We start from the raw sequence: 15436 nt of genomic DNA, 5'->3' as shown, positions 1-15436 counted from the left end.
CAAAGATATCTTCACAATTCTCCTACGATGCTCGTCTTTCGGCTGGGACATCCCAAAATCGCACAGTGTAAACCGGGCATTAGGCTGTAAAAAAAAAAACTTAACCCATTAACCCTGTGGATTCTAGACTACTGTGATGACAGGGTTGTTCTTGTAAACAGTGTCACCAGTTGTAACACCCCCCCTCCACCCCAACAGATAAATACCTGTGAATAGGAAGCCAAACAGTCAATCAATAACATTTCAAAAGTTTAAAATTACACATTCAACATTGCACCTCAGTACAACCGTGCCATCATTCACTACCTTAATCCTAAAGGGCTTATCACTAACATGACATGGTGGCTCCATCAGTGGAGGGTGCTCCTGCCTACAGCAGGGTGAAGAAGTGGGCTGCTGCATTCAAAGTGATAGCAAGACAGGCTGGAAGAAGAGCCCTTCTGGTCAGTATAACCCCACAGGAACCCATTGACAAGATCTATGACGTTATCTTGACAGGTCGGTGACAGTCCATGGCCACACCACTGGGTTTCTGCCTTGAACATACCCATGCAGATATCCCCAGCAAACTCCTTAGATGGGCATGACATAACAATAGACAATCTTGTCATTTTTTTGTGAAGGACCCCAAGAGATTTCTGCACTTTTTTTTGTATCCACCACTAAATATTGGAGAGGTGGCCTCCGGGTTCTGAGTATCAAAGGGATTTTGCAGTGATCCCCAATGTGCCATCCTTCCTTCTCTTACTCTGGTATCCCATCACTCCCTGCTGCTAGCAGCTCATGTACCTGCTCTCTCTCTTTCTGCTTCCATTTAAATTCATGAACCCTAATGCCAGCAAACACTGCACAATCCTGCTAAACCTTACATTACAAAGGGCACACAATGTGAAAATTAAACCTAGATCTGGTACATTAGTGTAGTGCGAACTAAATTCTGAGGGATACAAGGTGTATCTCAATCAGTGCTAATTATAAAACATTACAAAGCACAAACAGGTCTGATTCAGTCATAACAAATAAAACGAGCATCCGTTGAAAGAAACCAGCAATGAATGCCAGAAACTGCTCTCATTATCAACATGATTGGAAAATCACAACAACAATAACAACTCACCAAAAGCACAGGGAGAACAGCTTTTGGATTTATCACCAAAGCACTAAAGAAATATCTGAATGTTCATTTTCGACCGTGCGAAAATTGACTTGTGCGTATCCCCAACAGGAAGAGAGCTACGGAAAATGAAGACAGAATGGTGCAGAGATGGCAGTGACAGAGATAAGGGATAGAGGAAGGCATGAATGAGGGAATGATGAAGGATAAAGATTAATGGCTTGGTGGTAGATGTATGGGGGAGGAGGAGGAGAAAGGGGGGGGGGGGGGTGATGTGAAGGAAGCATTGCAGCTATAAAAGAACATGCCGGTGACAGCGGAGGGAGGAAGGAGGAGAAATTCAACAAGTCCTGGAGAAAATAATGAGCCATGAAAGTTCAATTTGCATAACTGCAAACATGGCTTCTACTATAGTATCAATTTGTAAGGTGGGGGGGTCAGGAATATTTTCAGTCTGAGCCTGACCTCCTGACAAAAAAAAATCAAGGAAACAAATACACAACAACAAAGCTGCGAGGATGCTACTCTCATGGCCATTTGTCAAAGAAGTACAAAAACACAGCTTGTTCCAAGGGCTTTATGTTTTTCACATTTTCAATAAGGTCATCATTTTAAATCGAGCATTATTGTTTACCGCCAACATATTCCCAGCACTCTCTCCCACTGTATGTCATGTCTAATGACCTGATATCACAATTTCCTATCTTGATGTGCCATTACAAAACCATTTGAAACTCCTGTGGTGAAATACATATTCAGGAAAATATTCATTGGGGGTGATTCAGCTGCACAAAAGGTGTACAAGCATACAAATGAGGGGAGGTGAATCTTGTAATTAGTGAGCTGAGAGGCAAACAGAGGGAAGCACTTAGAAGCCTTCAAATCAAATTATTATTACAATTAAAAGCAGCCACATGGCTTTACTGGTGCTGCAAAGCTACTGGTGATGAAACGTTTGCTACTTTTCAATATATCACTGCAATAAGGGTAATCTGTTGCTGTAATATTAAGTTATGTATATGTGTTATGTTCTGTAATGTTTTACACTCTCACACAGTATAGAACTGAATACATAATATGAGGTGGTCATTTCAGTCCTTAAAAACATGGGACTGGTCGTGGCGGTAGCTGAAAATAGCGACCACGGAAGTGAAGAGTTTTTCTTATAAAATGTGTTTAATGTTATATACTTGTGTTTGCAGGCTCCTAAGTGTAAATCTGCCGCACTGCCAGTATCCCCGCCATCCCCACCATCCCTACCTCTGAAGATCTAACTCTAACAAGTCCAGTCGCCCTGCTTCTGGCTCTTAAAACAGTTTGGAAAGAGCATGAACATTCACATCATATTTGGTTGGTGACTGCATGAACCATCTGTGTATCACAGTCCTGTGATAATCCAGATGCTGCAAAAGATATTTTTTAATGAATGCTGTTGCCATGGATGAGGACACTGACTTGAAGGGTCAGCCTCAGTAATGACTGGTTTTGGACCCTCTTGCAGATTACTACCTGGATGGAGCGAGCAGCCGGTATAATGCAAGAATATGTTGTTTCCTCAAAGATCAATGGGAAGAAACAAGAAAGAAAAGAAGCACTGAGAAGACATATGGCCATTGTGTGCATTGTGTATTACTGCATGATGTTATGTTTAACGAACAAAATACTGGGATAGTTTTTACACTGATCGTTTTCATTTGGCCATATACAGTAAAGCTCTCATTTGGTTTAACTTTCACACTTATTTAATAGTCAAACTTGATCAATGTGATGTCGACAAAAGGGAAATTATTTTACATTAAGCCATAATGTGGCTTTCAATATTATATCTGCTCCATGTTTCGGCACAGATTATTTTCACTTTGCATAAATCTTCTTTAAGTGAGCAGCCATTTCACTTTCTTTACAATAATGAGATTACATGCTAATGCAAGGTTTAGCACGCCTGGGAGTAATCCATATCTATTTCACGCTAGTTCTGTGCCTATACAAACTCCATTTTTACATCCAGCCATGCCTCGGCGTCCCATGTCAAGCAATTCGGTCTGAAATGTGTGAGAAAACAGACTTATATGTCAAGCTCACTGGTGGGAAGAGGATCTACCTGACAACAAATTAATGAAAATGTCACTTGACTTATTCCTCCATCTCCCTGCTTCATGAATGCTCCACTGAGCATATTAATACAGCAGCCAAGATGCTTACACTCGTCTCCCTAACCGCCCTCATTCAAGCCTTCTGCAGTGACCTCTGCTCATTCTTCCTCCTCTCTCTTCTAATCTCCCTATGCATGCGCTCACTATTTGAATCCTGCATGCTTGTTTGATTAAAAGTAGAGCAAGGCCTGGGCAAGGTTTTTGAATGATCTTTTACTTTATCTTGACATAACAGAGCCATGGCCCTGTGAAGCCAGGGACTGTGGGTTAATGGGAGCCGTGACAGCCAAAGCCATTCCATCAGCAGTGGTAGTCTGCTGAAAAGGTCAACTTCTAGTCCACACAGCCAACTGAACAGAAATGTCAAAGTTGGTGAGGAGAAAGTAAGGGAAAGCCTTTTTGCAGGAATTGTGGTGAATGCACATTTTATACCAACACTGAATTGGAACAAAAAGACACCTTGTACACTGAAGGATAGAACCTGTGAGGACTGAAGCCTCAGTTTATAGGTATAGCTATCAGGGCACCTATCTAATGTATTTTTACATATTTGTGCTTCAATAAAGTTTTATTTTAAACTGCTTAAACTGATCAGTGGTTCTACTTAATGTGTTGTTTTAGTGTGCTGTGGTTTGTTGCGAAAAAGGCATTCTCGGCATTCACCAATAAATTTAATGCCCACTACAAACTTAATTAAAGGAGATTTATCTCGACAGACAACTAAACAGTTTATGCCCAATATTTCATTTTTAACTCTTGTTTTTTTGTCTGCTTAACCTGGGTCTCTTCTGGCTTCCTGATGTTTCCTAATGCCAACATACCCTGGGAGATCTGGCATCCCTGACAACAATTAAAAAAAGAGGGGGGGGGGGGATACTGAAAACAAGCAGGAAATCAGCTAATGCAATACAGAGAGTTTTGTGGGTTTGAGTGTGGTGATAGCTTTCACTGTTGTTGCCTGTGCTGCATTTTAACAGATATGAAAGCAAGAGTTGCATCATAACCCTGTGGTAGGTACAGTGGACGGTAAGGGCAGCCAGTCAGTGAAATCTGCTGGGACTGGAGAGGGAGGTTCAAAGCTTGCTCGCCCTAAAAGAAATGATATATAATTGGGCATTCTTGCAGTAAGGCTGTCTTTCAGTATAGTAGTATTACATGCAGTCCACTCCTGGCATGCCCTCCCCTCCATCTACCGGGTCTATCCCTGGTCACTCAAAACCACACTACTGTCCATTTCCTACATTTGCTGGGTTATGAGAATTTAATTGAGTGGAAGACCCAGAGGATGGCAGCTACTGCAAAAAGGGAGCACAGATAGGCAACGGCTTCAGTATCACACTTATCCTGGGAGACGGCAGAGAAACGCAACAAAACCTGAAAAACTGGAAGGTCTGGAGCAGCTGTGGATCCGTCTAGCGTCTGTGAAATACTACCCTTTGATGCTTAACAATGGTCTTAAGAGTCTAAAACAGCACTGTCTCTGAGGATAATGGATTTACCAATAGGCCACTTTACAACACAGGCAGCTATGGATCTCCCACTTAGAATGTGATTTCTCTGGCAATCAGAACATTTAATCAGAGTTCAAGAAGCCACAGAGACTGTCTTCTGATTCCGTTAATTGCTTTTAGCTCTTGGATGCACAGTTCCCTCCACTCATTGGAAATTTCTAATTTAGCAGCATTTCATTTTGTTTTTTTTTTCTTCTTTTTTTCTTTCACTCCCTTAGTTCTTGATCTCTGCAGAGCAGCAAGCCCTTCTGTTCAGTACGGCAGCTAAATTGCAAGCATTAATCATTTCAGAGTCAGCATTTTAAAGGTGAAAATCCAAACAAATTGTTTTTCATTTGGCCGGAGCTTAATAGGATTGTTTTCTCATAATTTGCAGCCTTGGAGCATTTAACACAAACAATAAACAGTAAATTGGCAAGTCTGCTTATCTATTCCCAGTTTACATAATATTAAATCTTTAATGAAGAATCACCTGATATCATGGAAGGGGTACCATCACCATGCTATAGGCTAGATGTCACCTGATTTATTGTGATAAATTAGTGAACAGGCTGATAAATAATATGGATGCTAGTTTGCTCTAATAAGTCCACAAGCTGTTTATATTACACAGAACAAACATCTCTCTATTATCTTCATCAGGTTATATTAGGGAATTATGTAGCAGAGGTGAATAGTACTCTAGTCTCTTTATCAAATGTCATCGTGTTATTAGTCAGCATGGTCATCTCTGCAGGCCACACAGCTGAGCTGAAGGTACTGAATCAAGTAGTGTCCTATGTAATTTATACAAAAGTGAAATTATTGATTTATATGTCTATTAGTCATGTGAGTGCGTTGTGCGTCTTTGACAGATTTACTCCTGGAATGTGCCAAGATTAGGATAAATGCCAAAACCATCATTGCAGATTGTGAGCCAGTCGCAGAGCTTCATGTTCAGCTAAGCACGCAGCACTTTCTATAGCAATTTCTATGGCACTTCACTGTAAACATGAGGTGAGTGAGCAAATGGTCCTTTATGTGTTTAGGATTTTGGTCATGTTATTTTTTATTGAGAGGAGACAGGAGATGGGGATTTGTAGACCACATGCCACACAATTCCACCTCCAGTATTTCACAACCAACACTACATTGATTTTAGTACTCCATGTAAAAACACGGTGGACACCATCTGTTCCATTTGTTTGAGCTGAAAACGCACCAAACCTACATCATTTAGATTCCTAGACAAATATTGTCTATTTAGTTTTAACGTGAGATATAATATGGAGCAGAAAAAAAATTTATTGACTTCAAATTCCCCATTTTATTTTATGAACTAAAGCTCAATGTGTTTGTATGTATGTGTATGTTTTGATTCATATCTAACTTCCTGTTCTTCCACCAACATATGACATCACTCTAGCAAAGTCATGTGACTCTGAGTCAACATAATAATGTTTACTTATTGTGTAAACTGCATGAATGCAATACTACATATAGTCCCTGCTGCTCCACCAGGGGTAAAAACATGCTTCTGTGCACTCAGACACATGAATAGATTGGTGATTGTGTTCTCCATGCAATACAGGAAAGCAATGCTTGGTGTTCATCTCCCTGCATTCAGATGAGTAGCAGCAGCTGTCTCTAGATGCCACATCACCTGTTGGCTGTGCCTATCAGCAGTTTGTAAGCAGGGATTGGAAAAAAACAAAAAAAAAAAAACTCAGTGACTGTGACGCCCTAAACATGAGGGACACAGTTGGCTGCCTCCTGTGTCTACTCTCTGTGACCACTCACTAAATGGCATGGTGCTGAGCACGAGAGATATGGCATGTGTGAATGTGAATATTTGTATATGTGTGTGTGTGTGTGTTGGACTGCGGCTCGAGTAGATTGTGAGTGTCTGTGGAGCCTGTAGAGCAAAACTGACAGATTAAAATGGAATATACCACCACACACCACCAACGCAGCAAAACAAACATGCACGCAGTCCCATCCGAGACTTCAAAATACACTGCACACATTCCCTACAGACGACCTCCTTTAAACATGCTTTGCACCCCTATAACAGCAGTCAACAGACCCCAGTCCCCACAACATGAGTAATACCTGAACCGCACACACAGCATACTTAAACCATAATCTGCTCTTGTACTTGTCTCCGTCCCTGTTTGTGTGGAAAATTGTGATGTCAGAAAAGGCCCAAACATGCTGTGGATGAGTCCTAATAGGAAGGATTTGGTCACTCTGCTGCCAAATCAGCTTGAGGGCATATCATGAGGGGAGAGAGAGACACACACACACAGAAAGAGAGAGAGAGGAGGGAGATGCATTCCTCTTCTCACCAACAGGAAGCAGCTAAAACATGGCAGCGTCTAAAAGCCTGACTAAACCTAATGTGATTGTTTTGTGTGCACCCGAGTGTGTGTTTAGACATTTGTAAGTGTGTGCAGATACAAACAGCAGAACTCAGTGTCCCAGCAACACAGAGAGAGCAACTGAGAGGAGAATCATATTCCCCTTGTTTTTTTATGATTCTACTGAACACCTGTCACTTTTTTTAAACAAGGAAGTAGAGAAATAAAGACACTGATAGCTAAATGCTGAGACTAAAGGTTTTGCTACATAAAGAAATCAGCTGTAGCACAGTGTGACACACACGATTTAAACAAAAGACATACAATAGAAAGGAGACAGTACACGAAGCAGAGATGACCTCTTTAAACTAAGGATCACATCAGATGATTTATTTTGAGATTTGCTGAAGCAACATTAGATGCCACAAAGTTTTTTTAGTCTTCTCCTTAAACACAAATCAGACAGAGACTGTTGGCGAACAATAAAAAAATCTGCCATATACTTCACATTTCAGAGAAATGTCACAGCTAATAGACACAAAGCAGCAAGTGGAAGGAAAATTAAAAGCAGTAATTGAGAGGTACTTGAATGACCAACATGCTATACTGTGTCCCTGGGGGCTTTTAGACTCTCACACAGGCAGGAGACAGATGACTTTGAAGGTAAGCACGATCCATCCGCTTCCAGCCGCGCTAAATTACCGCGTCCTGTCAGTTTGACGACACCACATGGCGGGCCCATAATGTGTCCCATATGGCTGCTCTCTGTGTTGGGGATGCATACCGTACTTACACCAATGCACTGCATGCTATATTATCATTTTAACAGTACTTATATTTATACATTAAACACATATTGTAAATTATCACTATGTGTTTTTGTATTGCAGCTTCTGTTCTACTGCTGCCAAGACACACAACACCACAGATAAAACTAATTTCACACGTTTACAACTAACAGAAGAATAATACATTAATTAACTGAAAAATAAATGTTAATTTTGTTGGTTAAGAAACAGATGAAAAATCCCAATAAATGCAACACTACATGAGGTTACATGGCATGGGCTGCACAAACACTGAGGAGCTAAGACAACTTCAGAGTGAAGAGGTTAAAAAAAAGCAAATGTAAAAAAACTGACCACACTGTGGACTATACTATACCCTGTAAACACACATCTACTGTGTGTGTGGAACTCAGACTTTTATAATAGTCAAAACTGCAGGCATGAGGGTATAAACACACGCTGACTACATTCAATGTGCATCATATTCTGATCAAGGTAGTATGCAGTAAAAGCTGTTTACATGCACTGCAGCTACAGGAACATATGTTTACATGTTTACTAGCATATTTGGAATAAACCAGTGACGTACACTGATAGTGGCGTAAGTGTGTTATTTTCCGGCAAAATGTATTTATTTGCCGGAAAATAACACACTTATGTATTTATATATAAATACATTTTGCCGGAAAATAACACACCCTAACACCCCTAACATACAAATGTTGCACACAACTGTGCACAGGATCAAGGCCTATATAAAACAAGCATAGCAACAACACAAGAACACACCTTACTCCTGTACTGATGCATGCTAAACAGCTCACCTTATGTGATGGATAGGCACTGTGCATGGAGCAAAGCAGTTCTATTCTGGGTTAATTTTGGAGATCATCCTCCACATTGAGTTGCAATCTGTATTTATTCTTTATGTAAGTCAGAGCCAATAAAGTCTTGCTTTCATGTCAGTCTCCAAAACACCAGAAAGTCTCCAAGAACCTCAGAAAAAGATGCTAGATTTGTCGCTAGTTGCCAAGAGGGTTTGTAAAGTCTCCAGATTTAGCAAGAAAGTTGGAAAGTCTATAGTAATCACCTCAGGGGGCAAAACATTCTAACTGATAGCATAATATTTGTTATTTACATACTTACTCGGATAATAAAAATGACTGTTCATAGCTGTTCATACATACTGGTATGTTGTGAGAGGGTCTGTTTTAACACAAACAAAAATCTTTTCCAATACCAAATGTAATGTGATGTAATGACCAGTGTATGTCTGACTCATAGATAATTTGGTAACACTTTATTTGAATGGGTGTGCATAAGGCTGACATGACGCTGCCATAATCATGACATGACACCTGTCATGAACATCAATGAATGCTTATGACAGTTGTCATAAGGTGTCAATCGGTAAATTATGTCACTTTTGATGCAAAGTTGACATTGTTTCAGATGTCTTTGTTATGACAACTTGACATTAACCAAGACAACATAACCTGTCATAAATATGACATAGCAGACCTAATTGTCAAACTGTAAGAAAGTATTGTTTTATATCTTTAACATGACATTAAGCTATCATATATGGTTGGTTTTGATATTGGCTGTCATGACACCATTATAATTGTGTCATGAATCTTGTCCTTTTCATTAAGATGTCATAAAGTGTAATTACAAGGTCAAATCAGTTTATAACAGTGTCATGACTGTTTTCTGTGAATTCAAGTAAAGTGGAACAATTTTGCACTTTTCACTAAGATGTCTACGAAGTGCACTACACTATCAAATAACCGAAATGCCTTAACAAAAACAATACACAAGTCAAGAGATAGTTTTCCTTGCTGTATTTGAACACAAACATTTGAACAAAAGGAACTGTTAAGTTATTTGTCCACAAGCAGAGGGTTCCAGAGCAGATAATTTTATTTAAAGCAACATATATCTGAGAGTTCATGCAACACAAGCAAGAATTTAGTCAGAAGAGAAATTGTATAATTGCAATATAGGTGCCCTAAGGAAAAGTTTGTGTCAACAGGACAGACAGGACAGATGCCAGCAGACAGTGCACAGAGTCAGATTTGATGTTCACTTGATTTGTTTTTTTACATCATGGAAAAGTCTGCCCAAGACACCATTGTAATGGCGTACACCTAACCAGTGGTGCCACTCTATCATCTTGAGATGAAGCTTCAGTGACTCAGGAGTACGATTACCTCTCTGGCGCCATACTTCCAGCTTGTAGTTTTGCCATGCACGCTCAATATGTTGAGTATGAGCACCAGTCTCCTGGTTAACAAAGTTTTTTTTATGGCAGACAGAATACTGACCATATCCATACTTTGCAAGTTGCCCCTTGTAGGCACGCCACTCATCAGTGAGGATGGATGTTCTGGGTCTGATATGGCGTCTAATTTTGCCTATAAGGGTTTGCCTTGTGCGATCCCGGACAAGTCTCAGAATGGGTCTTCTAGAATTCCCATCAACCTCCAGCATCCCAAAGACCCACTGCCGCTCACGGTGCCAAGTGTTGCCGCATCGACCACGATGGTACTGAAAGTAAAAAAGAAATGACAAATATTTTAATAAGGTTTGGGCTGTATCACATTTTTTAATTGTGTCCTTGCCACAGGCACTATAGCAAGGCAAGAGGGTGTGCTGCACAATCCACATGTAAAGCTTATTCAATCAACTGTCTGATTCCTCATGTCATTCAAATCATAGACACTTATGTCAATGTTAACCATCTTTATTGCACCACTGCCCCTTGCCATAAAAATCTTGATCTAAACATAGAACAGATATTCAGCTGACCTTTTGCTTGTGGGCAAATTTGCTCTCGTCGATAACAACAAAACGATGACGACCACCAATCCTCATTCCTCTTTTCCTCAGTCGCTTGAGGGCAGCGATGCAAACCTTCAAATGTAGAATTAAAACATCATCAAGTTGAGTGGTAACAAAGCCTTAGTATGGAATTTGACAAATATTTATGCACACGTTTAGAAAAAAAGTTTGTGCTTTGCAATGTACAGTATATGCATTGCATGTGTCACTGAGTGTGTGTATTGTGTAGCAATGTTAAATCCAACAATCTATGGTGATTTATAAAGCATATATTTAACTTAATTAATTATAGTACTTATAATTAGAGACCAGTATGTGATGTGACAACCTTTCTGAGTACTTTTGCCATTCTTGTTAATGTCCTGGAGCTTGCAGCTATCCCCTCAGTGATCATGTCAAGTTGCTTCAACCGCAAACCTTGTGCAAACCTGAAGAAAGGAAAAAATAATTAAGAAACCCAAATGGCATATTATCTTGTCATTGAATTGTGCTGACATGAAACTAAAATTAAACTGTACTATGTAACACAAGACTACATATCTCTGCACAGTATATTGCACATATACATTTGCATATATACACTACCGTTCAAAAGTTTGGGGTCACCAGGCCAGTTCTACAGCTTCTCTGATCAGCATAACAGTTCTGCTGTGCTGCTCCTTCACAGGAGTTTTCTAATCATCAATTAGCCTTTTTAACACGATTAGCTAACACAATGTACCATTAGAATACAGGAGTGATGGTTGCTGGAAAAGTGCCTCTGTATACCTTTGTATATATTCCATTAAAACTAGAATAGTCATTTACCACATTAACAATGTCTAGACTGTATGTCTGATTACTTTAATGTTATCTATGTTTTTTTTTATAAAAATAAAGACATTTCCAACTGACCCCAAACTTTTGAACGGTAGTGTAAATTTGTACAAGTGTTGTCAAGCCTGACAAGTACATTCACTCATCCACTGTATCCTCAATAAACTAGAATTTTCACTTTTTTGACAATGTCACCAAAAATCTATTTAATTTATGTAAGAGCTGTTGTATTGGACTGCATTAGATTGCACAAGTGTGCCTAATGTAGTGGCTGGTGAGTGTAGGTGTTATTTTATAGTTAGATATAGTTATTTTATAGGACATAAATAGCTCCAGTGCTAAGAATTAGACACGCTGAGTTACAAGTAAGGAATCCTACATCAAATATATCTATAAATCACACTGCTAAATATATTACTAACATTTTATTTCTTTAATATTTTAATACTGTACCTGTGCATGAACTCCAGCCATTTTATCAAAGTAATGTGAGACTTGTTGAATATTGAGCCATTGCGTACAGACCGTGGGGAACTTTTATGATGCTTACAGACCCTAAGAAAAGGAAGGCAAAATGCTGAAAAGTAGGCTACCCCATATAAAATATCAAACAGCATGTTATACATGTTATAACTAGAATATACTATAGAGGTTTCCAAAAGTTTTATAATGTTACAGTAAGATAATGCCCAAACGTTTTCTACTTCCTGCTATGTTGTCCACCTTGATGGCTAATAACTTCTCTTACCAAACTATAATAGCTAAATTAGCAAGTAAGAGTTAGCTTCTGCTTACCACCACAGCCCATCCTTGACGTGACATGTCACCAGGTGCATGCAACGATTGCATTTAGCGCACTTCATCGTTCTCCTCAGGATACCATGTTTCTGCATCCATCTAACTATTCTTCTTCTGTTCTTCTTTGTATCTGAAAGCCTAATATTTTTTAGAAGTCCTTCCATTAGTGCCATTGCATTGACAACTGGTCCGGTCGCGTGTCGCGTGTGTCGCGGTGTTGCAGTCGCGCCTCTTTGCAGTGGAAGCAACATCAGGGAGTACGTCACTTCTTCCTCATTGCTGGAATGCGCGCGTAAGCGGTAGCATCACCATCACCTGACCGTCCAGAGACAGTTATCGATCAACACAGACAGGAGTGCAACTGTGCAACGTAAATAAGGAAACAACACCAAGGAAACAAAGTACCCTCAAAGTTTGCCATCTGAGGTAAGCTAAGCTAAAGGGAAACATGTAATTTGGATTTTATTTGGGGGAGACTTAATAACATTTATGTCAGTCTTTGCTGTTTTAGGTAAAGTCAAGGCAGCCGGTTATAACATGAGTAGTATTCCCTCCAATTTTCATCTTGCTAATTCTAAACAACTGCAATATTGCATTTGCCAAAGTTGCCTTAAATAATGTAATGTTAGCTGTCTTTACATGGTGCTTGTGTTCTTTGTTTCACACAACTGTTGCTAGATGGATACTCGTCTCAGCAAAAGGGCACATGGGGTGATGAAGGCTGAGGAAGCTAAGGAAGTAGAGGAGGAGATGAACAAGGAACAGACAGAAGATGAGACAGAGGTCCCTATTCGAAGATATAAGAAAAAGAAGCCAGTCAAATATTCCCCGAAAAAACCGAGTGAGTCTTGTTATTCTTTTAATATATATATTTTTTTACTACATTCACCTACAAGTCTTGAAATGAAGTTTTGGCTGTAACTTTTAAGTCTGTCACTTGTACTAGCTACGTCTGCAGCAGATTTCTAATCTGTGTTCACTTTACTTATTTATATTCAATTGGTCATTTATGGTCATTTATGGTCATTTTTCACATTATATGTCTTATTTTGTACATACACTAGGCTACATGTATAAAAGTATTTAGAGTATTGTGTTTTTCCACATTCACTGACTAAAGTAATAAATATTTAATAGAATGATCGCTGCCCCTGTTGCAGTGTCTCCAACAGGGGCATTGGAGTTGGCCAAACTGAAACAACAAAATAAGATGGATCGGCAGAAGATTGAACACCTTGAGGACCGCATTAAGTACCTGGAGGAGGCCAACAGGGATCTAAAAAATGACAAGGACTTCTTACTTTCCCAAATTAAGGGAGCCACCAACACACCTGCATCTACTGGGAAAGGTACAAATGCCCTACAATTAATATTATTTATGCAGTACTGTACTTGTACTTGCAGTACTTGTGGAGGAGAAATTTAAATAGGCTGGGTTTTCAGTAGCAGAGTGTAAGCGTATAATAAACAATTAATGATAATAATTTCATCGTTGTAACACCTGGAATGTCCAGTTGATTGGAAATACTATTTTCACAAGCCCTTTCAGTACTAAGAGTGCGTTGAACTGCACTGAAAAAAGTATATTCTTATATTTTTGAGCTTTGTTTTCTTATACACTTTGTTTTCTTATACTTGTCCATCTCCCCCCACCCCCCTCCTCACAGGCTCTGGAAAGACTGCTCTGGAACCTGCTTCATCTTCAACTTCGACATCCCCCTGTCCTTCCTCAGACTCCAGCTTCTCATCATCCTCAGAAGAAGAGGAAAAGAAGAAAAAGAAAAAGAAGAAGACCAATAAGTCCAAAAAACACCCTGATTCTCAGCCGTTCAAGGAGTAAGTTCAGGCATTGATCATCTTTTTAATCAAATGCTTTTCAACTGTAAAGTTGACGATTACTTAACTGCCCTCATATTTGTTATAATAGCAATTACTCAGCAATTACAGAGAGATGTACAGCTTTTTAATTCTCCGCAGGTTATTATGTGCTCTAATCTGGTTTTGTTAGATATTTAACCTCTGAAACGAATAAGAAAAAATCTACTTACTGTACCATTAGGTTCACAGTGCAAGGTGGTTATGTTTTGTACAGCTTCAGAGGCAGGTAAGCGAGGACATTACTTGTTGGGCATCCTTCTTCCATGCTGGTCATGGCAAATATTGCTAGCTACAGAGGCAGGTACGAAAGGAGCTAAATCTAATAGAACAAGCCTAGAAGGAGGATGCACGTTAAACCAGCAGTAGGATAAGTGGGATTATTTCTCATTTGATAGTATTACAGTACCTTTAGGGTGCCCAATCAGCAATGCCAATGCATGTCTGAATTAAGATGCCTTTTTTGTTTGTTTTTGTGACCAGTGACCACAACGGATGGAGTTATCCGCCGCTACAAGAATGTCCTGTCCATATTCAATAAGCATGGATCCATGAAAAAGGCCTTCGCCAAAATTAACGTCGACCGCAACACAATTGCGAGAACAGCTGTGATTGCTGAACTAGCAATCACATTTCCAGACACCTTCAAGGACCTGCTTCCACGAGATGAAGCTAATGAGAAGATGTCTGCATTTGCAGAGCGTTGCAGGGGAGCTATAACACAGGAGATGGCTGAAATTATCACAGCAAAGAAAAAAAGTGGAAAACTCCTCCCAATAGTGTATAAATACACTTAAGAGTGTTCATTTATGTTGATGTTAAATGACACTGTTTATGTAACAACAGTTTGTTCAAATGTTTGTGTTCAAATACAGCAAGGAAAACTATCTCTTGACTTGTGTATTGTTTTTGTTAAGGCATTTCGGTTATTTGATAGTGTAGTGCACTTCGTAGACATCTTAGTGAAAAGTGCAAAATTGTTCCACTTTACTTGAATTCACAGAAAACAGTCATGACACTGTTATAAACTGATTTGACCTTGTAATTACACTTTATGACATCTTAATGAAAATGCAAAATTGTTCCACTTTACTTGAATTCACAGAAAACAGTCATGACACTGTTATAAACTGATTTGACCTTGTAATTACACTTTATGACATCTTAATGAAAAGGACAAGATTCATGACACAATTAT

The 15436-nt window shown here is 39.4% G+C and overlaps 2 protein-coding genes across 3 annotated transcripts; one reads left to right on the top strand and one right to left on the bottom strand.

Annotated features, from left to right (window-relative positions):
- Window positions 1-9919: 9919 nt before the first annotated feature.
- Window positions 9920-12587, bottom strand: LOC114434966 (uncharacterized). 2 transcript variants are annotated; one of them, XM_028404445.1, is made up of 5 exons: window positions 12361-12587; window positions 12019-12120; window positions 11078-11177; window positions 10717-10821; window positions 9920-10455 (listed from the first exon to the last, which is right to left on the bottom strand). In XM_028404445.1, exons 1-5 carry the CDS (start codon window positions 12534-12536, stop codon window positions 9991-9993), a joined length of 948 nt encoding a protein of 315 aa, XP_028260246.1. In that variant the 5' UTR covers window positions 12537-12587; the 3' UTR covers window positions 9920-9990. The 2 variants fall into 2 exon arrangements, with proteins under 2 accessions (XP_028260246.1, XP_028260247.1); XM_028404446.1 differs by lacking the exon at window positions 12019-12120.
- An 85-nt stretch (window positions 12588-12672) lies between these two features.
- Window positions 12673-15035, top strand: LOC114434559 (uncharacterized). Its single transcript, XM_028403875.1, has 4 exons — window positions 12673-12789; window positions 13042-13204; window positions 13524-13712; window positions 14722-15035. Exons 2-4 carry the CDS (start codon window positions 13042-13044, stop codon window positions 15033-15035), a joined length of 666 nt encoding a protein of 221 aa, XP_028259676.1. The 5' UTR covers window positions 12673-12789.
- Window positions 15036-15436: the final 401 nt, after the last annotated feature.

Source organism: Parambassis ranga, chromosome 4 (assembly GCF_900634625.1).
Source record: "Parambassis ranga chromosome 4, fParRan2.1, whole genome shotgun sequence".
Classification (NCBI taxonomy): Eukaryota; Metazoa; Chordata; class Actinopteri; family Ambassidae; genus Parambassis; species Parambassis ranga.
Note: the sequence above shows the minus strand (reverse complement) of the source record. Positions and strands in the feature narration are given on the sequence as shown.

Bases quoted from the DNA above. Each gene is read 5' to 3' on its own strand.
- LOC114434966 (XM_028404445.1), bottom strand. From the start codon at position 12,536: ATGGCACTAATGGAAGGACTTCTAAAAAATATTAGGCTTTCAGATACA. The intron at 11,178-12,018 runs GTACAGTATTAA...TCCTTTCTTCAG, and splicing joins TGGCTGGAGTTCATGCACAG to GTTTGCACAAGGTTTGCGGT. The intron at 10,822-11,077 runs GTTGTCACATCA...CTACATTTGAAG, and splicing joins TGGCAAAAGTACTCAGAAAG to GTTTGCATCGCTGCCCTCAA.
- LOC114434559 (XM_028403875.1), top strand. From the start codon at position 13,042: ATGGATACTCGTCTCAGCAAAAGGGCACATGGGGTGATGAAGGCTGAG. The intron at 13,205-13,523 runs GTGAGTCTTGTT...CCCCTGTTGCAG, and splicing joins ATATTCCCCGAAAAAACCGA to TGTCTCCAACAGGGGCATTG. The intron at 13,713-14,721 runs GTACAAATGCCC...TTTTGTGACCAG, and splicing joins ACCTGCATCTACTGGGAAAG to TGACCACAACGGATGGAGTT.